Source organism: Monodelphis domestica, chromosome 1 (assembly GCF_027887165.1).
Source record: "Monodelphis domestica isolate mMonDom1 chromosome 1, mMonDom1.pri, whole genome shotgun sequence".
NCBI lineage: Eukaryota > Metazoa > Chordata > Mammalia > Didelphimorphia > Didelphidae > Monodelphis > Monodelphis domestica.
The window spans coordinates 560808131-560825063 of NC_077227.1; the positions used below are offsets into that span (position 1 = coordinate 560808131).

The 16933-nt window shown below is 33.1% G+C and overlaps 1 protein-coding gene across 2 annotated transcripts in view; it reads right to left on the reverse strand.

Moving 5' to 3' along the window:
- CSMD1 (CUB and Sushi multiple domains 1) overlaps positions 1 to 16933 on the reverse strand; it is a 2624761-nt gene that overhangs the window by 282147 nt on the left and 2325681 nt on the right. For both annotated transcript variants that reach the window (XM_056823354.1, XM_007476228.3), the window contains exons 43-46: positions 11536 to 11713; positions 9207 to 9352; positions 4093 to 4173; positions 1863 to 1976 (exon numbers count right to left, since the gene is read on the reverse strand). In XM_056823354.1, the coding sequence (XP_056679332.1) occupies positions 1863 to 1976; positions 4093 to 4173; positions 9207 to 9352; positions 11536 to 11713 (519 nt within the window). The remainder of the gene's footprint in view (positions 1 to 1862; positions 1977 to 4092; positions 4174 to 9206; positions 9353 to 11535; positions 11714 to 16933) is intronic.

The following is a 16933-nucleotide window of genomic DNA, read 5'->3' on the forward strand; positions in this document are numbered from 1 at the left end:
TTATGTGCCAAGGATGCAAAGAAAGCAAAAACTGCCCCTGCCTTTAAGGAGCTTTCATCCCAAAGAAGACACAATGCATAAAAATATAAATATACAAGATATATACAGATTAGATGAAAAATAACTTTTTTTTAGGAAGGAAAAATGAGCTGGGAGAATCAGGAAAGGACTTCCACAAGAAGTTACATTTGAATATTACAGAACTAAGACATAGGTGTCCTGTTTAAAGGTGTGTTTTTCTTAGATGGACTAAGAAACTGAAATAGTATTGATAAAATATTTTAGTCCATAAATGGAAGGCAGATTTGCTAGTTAGCCTAGAAGTTGTGTTTTATTTTTATATTTTGGGTAGGAAGAGATATGTTGCTTCAGTTTAGGTATTTTTTTCAGTCACATATGATGCTTTGTGATCCCATTTGGGATTTTTTTGACAAAATTAATCATTTTCTTTTCTAGCTCATTTCATAGATGAGAAACTGAGGCAAAGTTAAGTGACTAGCCCAGGGTCATACAGCTAATAAGTGTTTGAAGCCAGATTTGAATTCATGAAGATTAGTCTTCCTGACTCCAATCTCAATGCTCTATTCATTGTGCCACCAAGCTGCCTGGAGAGATATATTATACATAATACCAAAAAATTTGCTAGATAAACCTTAAAAACAAAATCAATATGAAATGAGAAAACTAAATTTAAAAACTCTTAAAATTAAATCTTACTCCCATTCTGAGCTGAAGGCAACTTACAGGATCATTTGTTTCACCTTTTTGCTGTCCTTCAGGAAAGGTACGATTTCCATTTGAGTCAGGGAAGTTTAGTTAAACCAGAAATATCGCCTACAGTCTACTAGTACATTGTTCTTTATAGTACAATAGTGTGTTGTTCTTGAAGTAGCTAGGTGGCACAGTTGACAAAGTCTCAGGCCTGGAGTCAGAACCAGATTAAAATTTGGCCTCAGACACTTACTGGCTATTGGACCCTGGGTGAGTCAGTTAACTTTTTTCTGTCTCAGTTTTAGCATCTGCAAAATGAGGATAATACAGGGTTGTAGTGAGAATAAAATAAAATAATATTCACAAAGGACTTTACAAAATATAAAGTGCTATATATAAGGTAGCTATTACTCTCATCATCCATTATCCTTAAATTTAATTGTCATATTTTATAAAAGCAACATTTCCGTTTAGTTTTATCCATAGTAGTCAACTATCTTTTTAAGGAATGTATTGAGATTTCTAAGGAAGTTGAAAACAATTTGCCTTTTGATTGTATTGCTCTTGATACCCATTATGCCTGGGTATTACCAAAAGTATATCAGGTTAACTGGCAGGTAACCTGGAGAGAATCAAATTACTGAGATCAGTAAACAAATGCACTGATTATGTTGGATGCAAATGCCTTGTCCATACATATTCTTATGTACATTAGTCCTTTTCAACTCATTCATTCACATATTTTCCTTTAAAAAAATTCTTGGGGGAAGCTCGGTAGCTCAGTGGATTGAGAGCCAAGCCTAGAGAAGGGAGGTCCTAGTTTCAAATCTGACCTCAGACACTTCCCAGCTGTGTGACCCTGGGCAAGTCACTTAACCCCCATTGCCTAGTCATTACCATGCTTCTGTCTTGGAACCAATACACAGTATTGATTCCAAGATGATAGGTAAGGGTTTAAAAAAAATCATGTTCCATGAACCATGAACTATAATCTTTCTCTAATAGGAAGAAAGGATGGGAAAATTATCTTAAACAGTGATTGAAGATTTAAGGGAAAATATTACCAAATTCTATTAGTGACAACATATCCAAAGACATCCATGCTCATTAGATTTATTTTTTTTTCTTTTTTAGCATAGGAAAGAACTTACCTTCACAGGTTGGGGGAGATCCCTCAAATTGCAATTGGGCACTGAGCTTACAGGTCAATATATCAGTTCCTGATAATGTGTAACCAGGAAGGCACTGGTACTTCACAAAATCTCCTAGAGAAAAATCAACAAAATACTCTTGCAATTTTTTTTCTTTATGAAATATACTAACGTATAAATTTAAATGATTTGAGCTAAATATGTATAAGATTTTAAATTTAAAAATTTATTTTAAGATTTTAAGTATCGAATCTGTTTTATCAATAACATGCATGTATTTTTCGTTTTCCATATCTAAAGAAGATGCTATTTTCTATACTGTTTCCCTAAAAGTCCTGACAAATGTCATCCAAATCATTTTCCCTGCCCCACATTGTTATTAATTATGTAAATTTTCAGTCACTTAGATGGTATCATTTTCGCCATGTTATTCCATATTAAATTATTCTTAGGTGAATCAAAAGCCTAGCTAAAAAGCCATCTCCTCTAAAATGTTTTTTTCTCTGATCTTGCCAGTTACCTTCCCTCTACTGAACTCTTGAAGTTCTTTGTTTTGAGCTTCTCATTAGTTACTATACTTTCATCATGAACATCCAAAGCAGTGTTTTTAATCTACTGTGGGAATTGTCAGAGAGAAAACTTGGAAACTTCCTTTACTCATGCAAATGTCTACATATTCTACAATTTAGAGCCATAGAAGGCTACATGGGAACAATGAGAAGATAAGTGGTTTGTCCAGGGTCACACAATCAGTATGGGTTAAATTCAATACTTTGACCCAGGATTTCCTGACTTTCTATTTGTAAAATTGTTCTGCCTCTCCTACTGATTACTATAATCATAATTTTTAAGAGTAATAATAGCAATAAAACTTGTTTCCTTACTAGCTTATATTTCGTTGGGGCAAGACCTATATTTATTATCTTTTTTATTCCCCTTAGTACCTCACTTAGTATCCCATATGTTCTTTGATTTTGAATGAACCAATTAATATCAATTTTAAGTGCCTCCTAAGTGTCAGATACTGGGTTCAGCACTGGTGATAGGAAAACAGAAATTTCATGATTCCTATACCATATGTTCTATCTAGGTCATAACACACATAAATAACTACAAACCAAACATATACAAGGAAAATGTTAGGGAAAAGGGAACTAATATCCAAAGTCATTGGGAAAACCTAAAGCTAAGGTATCACTTGAGTAGAGCTTTTTCTATAAGGTGGTGATTTGAGAGTGTTTTCCAAATATGGATAATGACCAAAGCAAAGATGTTGGTAAAAGAGTAGATAAATACAGTGTCATGTTTGAGGAAACTCAAGAAAGCAGAAAACTAGTTTGGTTTGATCAGTGAAATTGGGAGTAAAATAATAAAATGGAAAAATAGCAGTGAGCTGAACATCATTTTAGAATCAACTGAACTTAGAAGCTCAGTATATGCTCATGACTACTTCATTCATTAGTGATATTAATGAATAAGAGTCCAAAGTGAAGACCACAAATTTAGAGCTACAAAATAATATAGATTAATATATTTTAATAATGTCATTAGTTTAAATAATTTTAGCACTGGTTGAGTCATTTAGCAAGGAAGGGATAACAGATTGTCTAAGTGCTCTTCTGTTGCTCACATAGCCTAGGACCTTAAGGAATGTCTCCAACATACTGGAGAAGTATCTAGAAGAGAACCTGTAGAGGAACAGGGAAAGGAATCAAATGTGATGACAAGGCCTAGGTAGATTGATATTGGCATTAATATAGAAGTTACTTGCAATGATGAAATCATTGATTGAATGAAGCGTTAAAGAACCTACTTTTTAAAATTTGTTCTTCCACTTATAGCCTATTTCTCCTAATCAAAAACAAGTATATTTCAGACCAAGAATTGTGACCAGAAGTAAATACCTAAAAGTAGTCAGAAAATTTTTGAAATAACATATTAGTTACTTTGAAAGCATAATGTATTGTATAAATATTTAATACTATTAAATAAAAAAGTAGAAGAATCTTCACAGTTGGAAAGGAAAAAATATCTCATGTAATTAGGTATGACCACTAATAGAATATGACACTAGAGATATCTAAATAAAGCGTATTTTAAATAGTTAAGACAAATAATCCCAAATGTACTAAGTTTTTACATTTACTAGTCTAAAGGAATGATTTATGGGGAATAAATTCAATTTTAATTGCTAGTAATATAGAAGGAAAATGGATAGTGAGTATATTACCTATTTCAAAATCATTATCTTCAGTAAGTATCTCAGCCTGTGGAACTGCTGGTGGAGACTGGCACTTTTTCAGTTGATAGGCTATAATTTATAGGAAATTTTATTAAATTACATTATTTTTCAAGATTAAAACAATATTCTAAATTTCTAATAAAAGATACTTATTTGAAAATTGTAACAACATTTAGAGGATTGATTAATAATATATTTCTTTTTAAGCCCTCATTATAATTCAATTTTATCACATTAGAAAACAATAAAATAGTCAGGACTTTAATGCTGATGACAAATCAAACTATTATGATAATATGAACCTTGATACATATTATAATATATATACTTAAATTTATATAAATCATATATTAAAACCACAATTTAAAAAAAATTCAAAAGTCTTGGTCTTACCTTTTAAATCTATGTATCATAAAATGCATGTAAATGTATACCTACATATATATATATATATACACACTAAGTATAGATATATATTTAAGGATTCATATACATAAAATTGTATTTATAGACATGCTGCACAGACATAAAAGTATCAGATTGTGACTTTTAAAAATGATTACTTCTAATTTAAATCTAACTTTTTGACCATACGAATTCCTATAATTCAGAGATACATCCTTGGTCCAATTGCATGTCCTTCTGTACTTCTGTCAATAATATCATAACCCTATTGGTAACTATTATACATTCCTCTCACTTTCACAGGAAACCACAAAAAAGTGGCAAACGTGTATGATTTTTTCTTTTTTTCTTATAGTATTATGAATTCATTTTTGCTCATGTTATTAAACTGGTAGAGATTCATTATAATATTACTTTTTACAGTGCAAGTTTGCATATTATAATGTCCCATCCTAGACCTTGTCAAGAGCAATTTAAGAGAAGTTTAGTCAAATTATCCTGAAGACCTCATAATTATTATTGGTATTTTGTTTTGAGTAGAACCAATGAAATCATGGAGTGCTATCTTGACTTGTGCATTAACTGGATTTGAGTCAGAGTTGTATAAAATTGTCAGCCTTACTGTCTCTTCCAAAGTCATCTAAGTCCACTGCAAGACAAAAGTCAGGCTGACTAGAAATGATCCAGGATGCAGTGAATGGCTTTGGTATCTTCTATGTCTGACCAAACTAGCAACCCCCCCCCCACCCCACACTTGCTTCAGTTGTCTTTGTGGCTGTTGGAATAAATTGTTCCACCATGGGAATTCTTCACATGCTATAGGTAGATATCCCCTTGACTCATCAAGGGGTTTGAGGCCAGAAAACAATCCTCAACCTATTTAGTCCATCTACCAGGACAGTTTTACCAGGATGTAACTTCAGTACTTGTTGCATCATCTTGAAGCCAGGGGTGAGAGTTGGGTGAATGGTAGACACTAAAGGTAGATGAGTAGCCCTGAAAAGGACTCAGCAAGCCCTCATAACAGAGGTGCTAGTCCTCTCTGGAAAACATAAATTCCAATTCTCAAGTCTTGATAAAACAGTTTTATGGGTTCCCACACTCAGAGTCGGCATTTACAATCATACTGAAAGCTCCCTTGTAAAAACTATGTTACCTTAATGATCTCAGATTTATTCTAGTGGTGAGTGGTCATAGGTTCTTAGATTTAAAGATAGGAAGGACCTTCAAAAGACCACATAGTCATATCTTCTCATTTTGTAGATGAAAAATAAAGGTCTAAAGAAGATTTGAATCTGTTTTCCGACTCCAAATCCCACGTCTTTTTTATTGTTTCATGCTGCCTCCTTTGATGTTGTGGTGTAATCAATAAGAGCCCTTGGGCCTGAAGTCAGGAAAACCCAAATTCAAAACTGGCCTCAGACATTTACTGTATTATCTTATCAATATTAATATTATTAGCATATATCATAATGCTCTTTGCTTTTATTGTTTGTACAATGTCTATTTCTACCTAAAAGTGCCTGATTTTTCCCATATTGAGAATACTGGAGATTAGAACTCTTTTATTCAGATATAATATTGAGGAGGGTTTTATCATTTCTCCCCATCTAAAATGCCATCTGTAATGCACTTAGACCAGAAATATACATAATTTTTCTGATTTCCTGTACAGGAGAAATTTACAGTTTTGGACAGCAGAAAATCTCTTTTTCCTTCCATACTTAGCTGTCTGAATTTCGAATCAGGCATGCCTCTAGTCTAACTATATTTCATCCCCTACCCCTTGGGAACTTCTGCAGGGTACTACAAAGTTACTCTACTTTTGATTTAAATGAGAAAAATATTTCTAGCTTCCCTAGAATTCAGTTCATGATGTTAAAAAATACATTATATTATGACTAAGCATATGCCCACATTCAGTGCATTTATTCATGAGGTTCCTTTTCTCCTTCCAAATTATCATAAAAGATCTTTCTCCCTTATTTATCATTTTCTTTTCTCTGAGACAAATTCTTAAATCTTCCTATTCAATTGCTTCTCTTTCCTCTTGAACTTGCTGATATCATTAAACCAGGCACTGTTGATTCTCTTTTCTTGGCTCCAAATTCCTTCCAAGTCTGCTTTTTTGAAATAAAAATTTGTTTCTTTTTAACCTGTAGCTATTACCACTCTCATTCCAAAATAGTTCTTCACATCCCTAATTTGCCATCCTTCATTTTGATAGTTGGTATTTTTCTAATCTGGTCCTAGATGCTATTCAACAATCAACAACAGCAGCAAGAGCAGCAATAAAAAACAAAAATGCCCCAGTATCCTCCCAATCCATTTCTTCTATTGTCTATATGTAGTTAATTGATACTAGATTAGCTCTTCCCATCCAAAGTCTTAGGTTGGGCATTATATACCTCATTCTCCTGATGTTGCTGGACTTGTGCTCTAATTGTGACAAGAGAGTCAGGAGAAATAGATCAGCTCCATCCATTTGGATCTGGAAAACTGAGGGTATGGGAAGGTATGTGGGAAGAAATAAGGGGGAAAGCCACTGGCTATTATTGATGAGCCCTTTTATGGAAGGCTGGAAAAGGGAAATCCACAAACACACACACACACACACACACACACACAATCTTGTGTATATCCTTACACCCTAATAACATGATGGTTTTCTCTTAACTCCTTAATACCAACCATCTCACACCAATTATATCTATTCCACTCACAACACTGATTCTTCATTAATATTCTATTACCCACACACTCCTTACTCTGTAACTCTACACTTAATACATTCTGTCACCAACACCCAAGGGGATGATCTCCTAGTGACATGTCAAAATGATCACCAACTTCAAGAGAATACTTTGGTGAATAACCAACAATTTCAGACAGCCATAGCCCCATTTGCCTTCTAGGCTTAACTGCCCACCTTTCAAGTTCAAGCATTGTCAAGAGTCCAACAAATAAAAGCTCACATATAACATGGCCTCAGATTGAGCACACTATCACTAATTTTATTTTTAAAATGCTGTTTGAGATTGGCCCTGCTGTAACTTCTCTAGTGCTTAGTTTCCCATTTATGAAGTGAGGAAATTTGATTCTAAGAAATCTTTCAGATTTTATATTCTGTGTTTCTAACTCTGTTTATATGAAAACATAGAATAATGAAACAAATCATTAAACAGAAAATCACAGAAAGACCTAAAATTATTGAGATTTACCTCTAAAAAAGAGCATAGGACAATGGAAAAAGAAAATTTATAAAAATTAAACATCTTGATTCTGACAAGGTGTTTCATCTTATATGACAAAATAAGCTTATAAAACATCTAACAGCATTAGATTAAAAATTTTATGTCATATTTAGTATTAAGCATCTGTGCATGCATATAAATAGGCATAAATTCCCTGTCTATTTTCCCTTCTACTTCTCTCTCCTTCCTCCAGGCCATCTTCCATGTACTGCCAAAGTGATCTTTCCAAAAAACACATATATATATATGCAAACATTCAATGGCTCTCTTTAATCTCCAGAATTAAATATAAAATCCTCTGTTCAGTATTCAAAGCCCTTCATAATTTGCTTACCCCACCTTTCTAATCTTATACCCTCAAATCTTAAAAATCCAATGACTGGCTTCTCTTTTGTATCTTGAAGAAGTCAACTTCATCTCCCTACTCTTGGTATTTTCTTCATTTGCCATGTCCAGAATGCTCTCCCTCCTTATCTCTGTTTCCTGGTTTTTCAGTCTTATTTAAAGTTGCAGCTAAAATTTGATATTCTACAGGAAGCCTTTCTTGATTCTCCTTAGTTCTAGTCCCTTCCTTCTACTAATTATAACTAATTTATTCTGTATGTAGCTTATTTGTACATTGGTGTTTGCACATTGTCTTCTCCATCAGAATGTTAACTCATTGAAAGTAGGGACTTTTTTCTTCCTTTCATTGTATCTCCAAAGATTAGTACATTGTCTGCTACATACTAAGCATTTAATAAATGTTCACTGATTAACATAAATGTACAGGTAATCTTTGTATAGCAAATAGGCAGAGTTTTCTAAGTAATATCAACTAAATCTTTCCTATCAAAACTTGTGTATGTAAAGGTAAGTATTTTGTTTATCATTATTTTAATATCACAAGATTTTAAAGGAAAGGGGACCTTAAAGAGGATCAAGTCTGGACTTCTCATTTTTTAAAAAGGAAAGAGTATCCCAAAGTGTTAAAATGATTTATCCTCTGTTGCCCAGATTCACATGTTAATTACAAATTCAGTGTCAGACTTAATTAATGTTTTTAGTATGTTCCTTGAAACACAATCTGTTTTCCTTTGCCAAAAAGAAATATTTATCCATACCTCTGAAAAAGGTATTAAAATCCAAAATATGAAATGAGTATCTATTATAGAAATTCTGCCAAGAAGAAGTTAAACAGGTCCAAGATCACATAGCTGATTTGTAATATATCTAACATCAAAACTCAGGTTCACTTCTCCATGAAAAATAAATCTTAAACCTTTTTCATTAAAAAATTGGGAAAGATAACTGCAGGTTACTGCCAAAGCAGATAACATTAATTCACATATCTCATCATAAGAACTTTACACATTTATTTGGTTTAAAGATTAGCAATGGTAGAAGATTGGCAAAGAAAGAAAAGCATTTCAGAGTTATAAAAGTTGGCAGAAATAAACTAACCATGAAAATTGAGGACAAAGAAACCGCCATTTGAAAAGTCACTGTGAAACTTGAGGAGCACTTGATTGGTGGAACTATAAGCTGTTTCAAGGGCAGTATTACCACTGAAAATGCCAAGCTGAGGTGAATTCTGATCAGGACCATCCCTGGAGTAAAGGGTGGAAAAAGAGCAGTTCTTGAGGGAAAGCTGTTAATTTACAAATTAAATTGACAATCAATTTTCTCTTGACAGAAGATTTCATCTTTGAAGAAGTGGGCTAATTATTATAATCATAGAACTGGTTATATTGAACATCATCAAAGTTAAAAATCCAATGGTGATGATTCTCTTTATTCCAAAGATTTTCAGGGAAATTATATAACAAGGTCACATTTATATCAGTGATTGAAAAACAATCTATAGACTTTCTAAAATAGAAAATCCACATTTTTACAACTAAACTTAATGATACTTATCAAAAATAACTATTTCTCATTGAAATAGCATTTTTAATGTTATAAAAAGAACTTTTTTAGTTCTAATTCTTTAAGGTAAGGAACTCATGCAACATAATTCTTTGTTACAGAGATGAAGAAATGAGGATAAAGAGATTTGCATGTAGTTACATGGCTGTTTAGGACAGAGATATAGTAGGATTTAATGTCAAGTATTCTAATTTCAAGCATAGTTCTTTCAAGTTCATTGTTGTTTTCTTCTGAAAACTGATTGAATTATTTTTGTTGTTGCTGGGTTTTTCTTTTTCCCTTTAGAAATAAAATTTAAAGCTAGAATGAATGTTAAAGATTATCTAATTCAAACTCTTCTTTTTCACCAGTGAAAGTCAGGCACAGAAGAGGGAAATGACTTGTTCAAAACCAAACAGATGGCAAAAGCCAGGATCTGAAATAAGGAATCCTCACTACAAGGTACTTCAGATATCTCTCTGCTACTGAATATTTTTCATCCACTTCTGTAAAATGAATGATTGGTTTAGAGAACCTTTGAAACTCCTTCCAATTCTATGATTATATGACATACTAACTACTTCTGAATGATATAAATACCCACTCTAAAATTACTTGCTATTATTTCATCCTTGGCTACAATTTTCCATGGTTCTCAAAAGATTATGGAATTGACTCAAATGGTAGTCCCTGTATTTGAGAAAAAATAGGATCTTTTCTCTCTAGAAGATTTCTAGTAAATGAGCCCATAAGGAGTTTCTCTAGTATTTTACAAAATAAAAAAAGGAGTAAATTACACCAGAGCAGGAAGGTGTCATGTAAATAAGGGCCAAAAAAGCATTAGAAGCTTTGGTGACCTCCCTGAATAAGATTCAGGATGAAAAAGAACTAAATCAATATGTGTCTCTGACGTATGTCATCATTCATCAGGGTTAATCCAGGGGCTTGAAGCAATCAGTTCCCATTTAAGATGTCAGTAAAATCAGGTTAAGGTTATTTTCTGTCTTTAATTTGCACATAATTTATTCTTTTATTCCCTGTATATATTCTGGGACACTGTAGTGAAAAGGAAATATTTCTACATGCCAATCCACTATCAACTTTGGACATACATAACTTGATCATATAGAAACTCAATTTCTCCATCTATAAAATTTAGGGGTTGTAATGCATGGAGGCTAAAAGACCTTCTAGCTCTTGGGGGCAGAATTATATAGTGAAGAGTCAGGAAAAAAAAAAGTGTTACATCTTGTCTCCAACAACTTGAGCGAATCAATCTTTCTGAAACATCTTTAATGCCAGAAATAGAGTTTATAGGCAATCTAATGAACCTCCTTATTTTACAGTTGAAGGAACTAAGACCCAGAAGGTTAAGTGGATACCCAAGGTGGCAGAGGTTACAGAACTCTGACCCAGAATTCTATTGTCTTGCAAGTATTTAGCCAAATAACTAGGTACAAAATGATACCTAATGTCTACAAAGAACACTACTGTTTTCAAAGTGTTCTCATATATGATTTCTCATTTGATCCTTTAAAAATTTCTACAGATTAACCCTACAGAGAATATTATAATTTGACAAATATAGAAAGTAAGGCAAGGGGCAATTAGGTGTCCTGGTTTAAAATTAGAGAGCTGATTAATGACAAAACCTGAATCAAAATTCCTAGTATACTATTTATAGCAAATATCATTTTTATTACATTTCAGCTATAGAAATTATTCATTCTTTCACTAGGGACAACTTTTTAAAATTTATTTTCAACTTGATGTTTAATCATCCACTTTCTAGTGAAGCCACACTTCACTTCACAATTTATATTTACAGACATTGAAAGTCAAAGTCAAATTATCCGTATTTCTGATTTTCTTTAAGATCACATACCAAACTGCAATGTAATCATTCACTGCTTCAGTTTGTAACAAGGTGAAGTTTATGTAAACTCCATGTCCCTGAGGAACAGTAATAAGCCATATGCAGTCCTTTAAAATTGGATATTCATCTGGAAATCCTGGAGAATAAACTGTGCCATTTTGAGAGGTTACATTATATCCACAAGGTGCTGAAAAGAAAAAAACAAATAAATAAGACATAATAAGATATCCCTGGTCAAACATGACTACATATATAAGTTATTTTATGACTAAATGGTCTAATTACTTTTCAATTTGCTTTTGAAAATATTTTTAAGATTTTAAATAAAATAATAGTAACATATTTACATGGTACCTGAAGATATTTTAATTATTTTTCCTTAGCTTAAATAACAATCAGTGGAAACTAAAATGATGACCATCAATTGCAGAATTGCTGGTTGCACATATGAAAGTGATCATTCAGAAAAAAAAAATGGAAAGAGATATGAACTGATACAAAGATAAATGAATAGAACCAGAACAACAAATTATAAGGTAACAACAATATTGTAAAGATAATCAAATTTTAAAGACTTGGGAACTCTGATCACCACAATGCTCAACCACAATTCCAAAGGTCTCATGACAAAACATGGTATCAACCTCCAGATAGAGACTTAATAGACTCAAAGTCTATTTTGAAGCATCTTTTTTTCTTTCCTTCTTTCCTTCCATCTTTTCTTCTCAAACACTCTAATTTATGAGAAATAACTTCTATTCCTTTATTTCTCCTTTATACATACCTAAATTCCTTTTACTCAAACATTCTGTTTTCCCTTTTAAAACACTAAAAACTGAATCCATCACCCTAAGTAGGTTCTCATTTTTGTCTTCTTTTTTTTAAAACTCCTTGTCTATAAAGACATAAGATATTAAAGGAAAATGTTTCTTTTCCTCTTAATATACTCTTAGCAGTATGTAATATGTCTCTTTCAATTATGAAAATAATTTGAATTACTTTTTCCTAAACTGGAATGAGCATCATGAGATTTACAATAATTTCTTATACTTATTACTATCTTCTTTGTTCTACTTATCATGTCAGCTTTAATAATAATAATGACAACTTGCATTTATTTAAGACTTTAAAGTTTGAAAAGTACATATAAATGACCCATTTTATTCTTAGAACAAGCCTAGTAGATTAGTGCTATTATTATTCCCATTTAACAGGTAAGGAAACTGAGGCAGATAGATTAAGTGATTCTTATAGGGTCAAAAAACTAACAAAGATCTGAGGCTAGATTTTACTTTAAGGGCTTCCTAACTTGAAGCTTAGCAATCTATCACATGTGAGAAATAAGATTTTTCTTCCCTCAGAGTGAAGTTTTCCTTTAATCTCATTAAACTGCCTATTTCAAATAACTCTCCTAATGATTTTGGACATTCCATTGCTAGGTTAAACTGCTTTGATTACTCTGCCCTTGTCCTTATCCCCTCAAAATACACCCAATTCTTTTTTTTTTTTTACTTTTCTTGGGACCTCTGATTTCATTGATCTGTAGATCTTAGATGAAAAAGCTCCATCACCCAGAACTGTAATTGTTCTTCACTTTAAGAGAGTTACCTGGGACTCTGAGGATACTTGGCTTTAAGTTTTACAAAGACCTTTTGCATGATTCTGAGGATACTTGGCTTTAAGTTTTACAAAGACTTTTTGCATGATTTGCAAGAACTCTATGTCACAGTAAAGACTCAAGCAAACAATAGCCATTTATCCAAACAGCCTCACCTCCTCCTCATTTCAGCCATTGCTATTGTAGGACTATGAAATTTTCCATCCCAGTGAGAAGGCCCAAATGGGCTATCAAGAGGCCCAGGTTATCTTCCTTCCAATGTGCCCAGATAGGCACTCTGTACAATCATGTCATTAAAAACAAGTTCTTTTAAGGAATAGGGGGTTGGAAATGTCTTTTTTGGTTTGTTTAAAAAGCACTTCATAACCCTGCACCATTATATAGATATATAGGTAGACAAATAGATAGGTACTATATATATATATATATATATATATGTACATATATATATATATATATTTACATAAGTATGTGTTGTATCTGCATACATATCTACATATGTATTATATATGTATAGACAATTACACATAAATATTTTCTTGTTCCTTTTTATTAAAAATCAACAAACTATGTAAGTAACTATATAGATTTGGTTTTCTCCAGTAGAATTAACCCCCATTGCCTAGCCCTTAATTCTCTTTTGCCTTTGAACCAAGAAATAGTATTGATTCTAAGATAGAAGGTAGAAATTTCTTAAAATAATAAAATAAGAGGGGGCAACTGGTAGCTCAGTGGATTGAGAGCCAGGCCTAGAGATGGAGGTCCTGGGTTCAAATCTAGTCTCAGACGCTTCCCAGCTGTGTGATACTGGGCAAGTTGCTAAATCCCCATTGTCTAGCCCTTACCACTCCTCTGCCTTGGAACCAATATACAGTATTGATTCCAAGATGGAAAGTAAGGGCTTAAAAAAGAAAAGAAAATAAAGTAAGTGAAAGAGTGGAGATGACAAAAGGAGCATTCTGTAAGCAGATGAAATAGAACCAGGCCATTTGAACAGGGAGGCTGGCTCTGGTAAGGACTAAGGGCATCTAATGTCAGACAGGAATAAAGGTGACAGAAGGCATATGAGGAATATAATATAAAGAGGAGAAAAGAAGGAAATCATGGCAAATGACCTCAATTGTTTCTGCAAAATATGAAGCAAGGTTCTCAGCTGAGAAGTCATGAAGAGTACCAGGAAGGATGAAAAAACTTAGAATCTAGCTTCTGTGAAGAATGGGACAAGGCAAGTTATATATGGATTGTTTAGCAGCAGCAAGGGCTCAGTTGAGGTTGTGAAATATAAATTTGTGGTGGTGTTGATTTTCACCTTTGTTACTTCATCCAGCAGCACAAATGTATGAGTGAAGGGGGTAAATGATCAGTCATCCAAGAATGAACCTTGGTAGGCTAAAATCAGCAAAATGATAAAGGGGCTAAGGATTCAAGGGAAGAAGATAATATATTGAATTTCTTCACCAGCAGATCAAGATGGGGAAACAAAGAGTGTCCAACGCAAGAGAGTACTTGGAAGAGAATTGGGATGTCAACAGCATAGATGAAGAATGGGGTTTTGTAAAAGAAAGAAGAGGGAGAATTTAAAAGTCAATAGATTGTGGTAAGATAAGGGGATTTTGACATGTCATATATGAGAAATATGATATAATTTTTAATAGAGTTCATGAAGAACATTAAATAAACCTGAAAAGTCAAGATAGATTGGGAAAAGCTTTAAAAGCCAAACAGATGAATCTGCATATCATCTTGAGTCATAATGGAGACACCAGAATCTGGAAACTAACACAAATTTCAAGTTTCATTTGAATTGGTTGGAAATTAGACTGAGAAGCAAGATTGGGCTTGAGAAACAACTGTAAAGTAAGGTAATGGAATCAGTGGTTGTAGAGAGCTTCTTCTAGGCAACTTGACAATGTCGAAAAAGGCAAACTTCTTAACTACTTGGTTTATGCCTCTTTCCTAGGCATGAATAGCCACTTGATGATTGAATTCTTTCACTTAAGGGATTCATTTATTGGGGTCAGTCAATTAAAAGGAGGAGACAAATTTAATTCATACCTTCAAGGAAAGATCCCAAGAGAATCTTAGATAAACCAATGGGCAAAAATGTGGAAGCAGAGTTTGATTTTTCCCTCACCTCTATATAGTAACAATAGAGAGGTAGCTGTAGAACCCCTTGGCTGAAGAGATGACAATCCTGAAGAAAAGAATCTCATGTCCCCAGAAGGTCAAAGAAGCACAAAGCCAAACAGTTGACTCAGTCTGATGACAGTAGTGAAGTTCTTACTGTTCTTATCTAGTATTATGGGGGGGATACTGAGTATTGGAGAAGAATTAGAATGATATGTATTCTACTATTTTAATCAATCAACAAGCTTTTACAATTTGGACTGAATGATCTCTGAGGTTTTTTCCAACTCTTATAATTGGTAAATCTAGACATTTCCCTTTACCAGAAAACTCAACCTTGGGACATGACTCAGTTTTTTTCTGAACCTCAGTTTTCTCGTCTGTATGCTAAAGAGAATAATACTTTTACTATATGTAGGACTTCAGACGAGAATCTTATATGAAAACCTTTGTAAACCATAAGGTACAATACAAATATAAGTTGGTACCATTTCTAAACAAAAGCAAACAACTCTCTACTCTCCTCCATAAATGGCTATTGGATAAATTGTTTCTTGTTTTGTTTTCTAAATAATAAGTTTACATTTATTCATATATAACTGTTAATATTTAAAGTTGTCAATTGTCTTACTAAGTATTCAAAGATAAATTCACATGTCATTTATGTCTATATGTAAAATTCCTGGGGCAAAGTAAAAATATATATATATATGTATATATTTTAAAATATCTACAAGAGCATTTCAATGGTAGAAGACTTTTACTGAGTTAATAAAATGCTGTCATTATTCCTACTTGATATGTGAATATAAATTAGGTCTATTACTTGTCATCAAGTACAGCTTAATGTAATGACCAAAAAAGACTTCTCAAATTAATGATTAACATGTTGTTTACATATCACTTAAAAATATTTTAAGCTTTCTTATCTTCTTATCTATTATTATTAGTTTCTTTCAGAGGATATGTTATCTTGAATTTCACAAATGCTACGTGAATTTCACATGTTTTTCTCTTAGAAGAGATGCTACTTGCTATTTTACACAATAATGAACATTATATTTTTAGATAACATGGAAATTTTTAAGCTAGCACACAACCATCCTTCCTTTGAGCAAAACAACTAGAGTCCTAAGTCATATTCCTGATAATTATTCATGGAGGTCCTTATTTGTTGAAGGTTAGTACCTGCTTTCCCTCTTCATCTTTTCCTCTAAGAATATCTTGATTGCTCCAAAGTTCAGCTTGTGACAACTTCAACAAGAAGATTTATACTTCTCCTTTCCTAAATTAACTTTTATTTATTTTGCATCCATTTAAATATGTGTGTGTTGTCTCTGACAATAGACTGTAACCTCTTTAAAGGAAAGAAATATTTCATTTTTACTTCCAGATCCCCTATGCCTGTAGTATAGTAGGTACTTAATAAATGGTTATTGCCTCCAGCTTCCGGTTAAGATGGCGGCTTAGAGAAAGCTCAAGTTCAGATCTCCGGAAAAACCTTCCCGACCGATCTCAAACTATAAGCTCCTAAGGCGCCGAAATTCAAAACGATCAACAGCACAGACCCTGGGAACCCTCCTCCTGGACCTGGACCCGGTTCAAAAGGTACGGCTCCCCTCAAAAGCCAGAACCCGAGATCCCTCGGACCTCAGGGGTAGG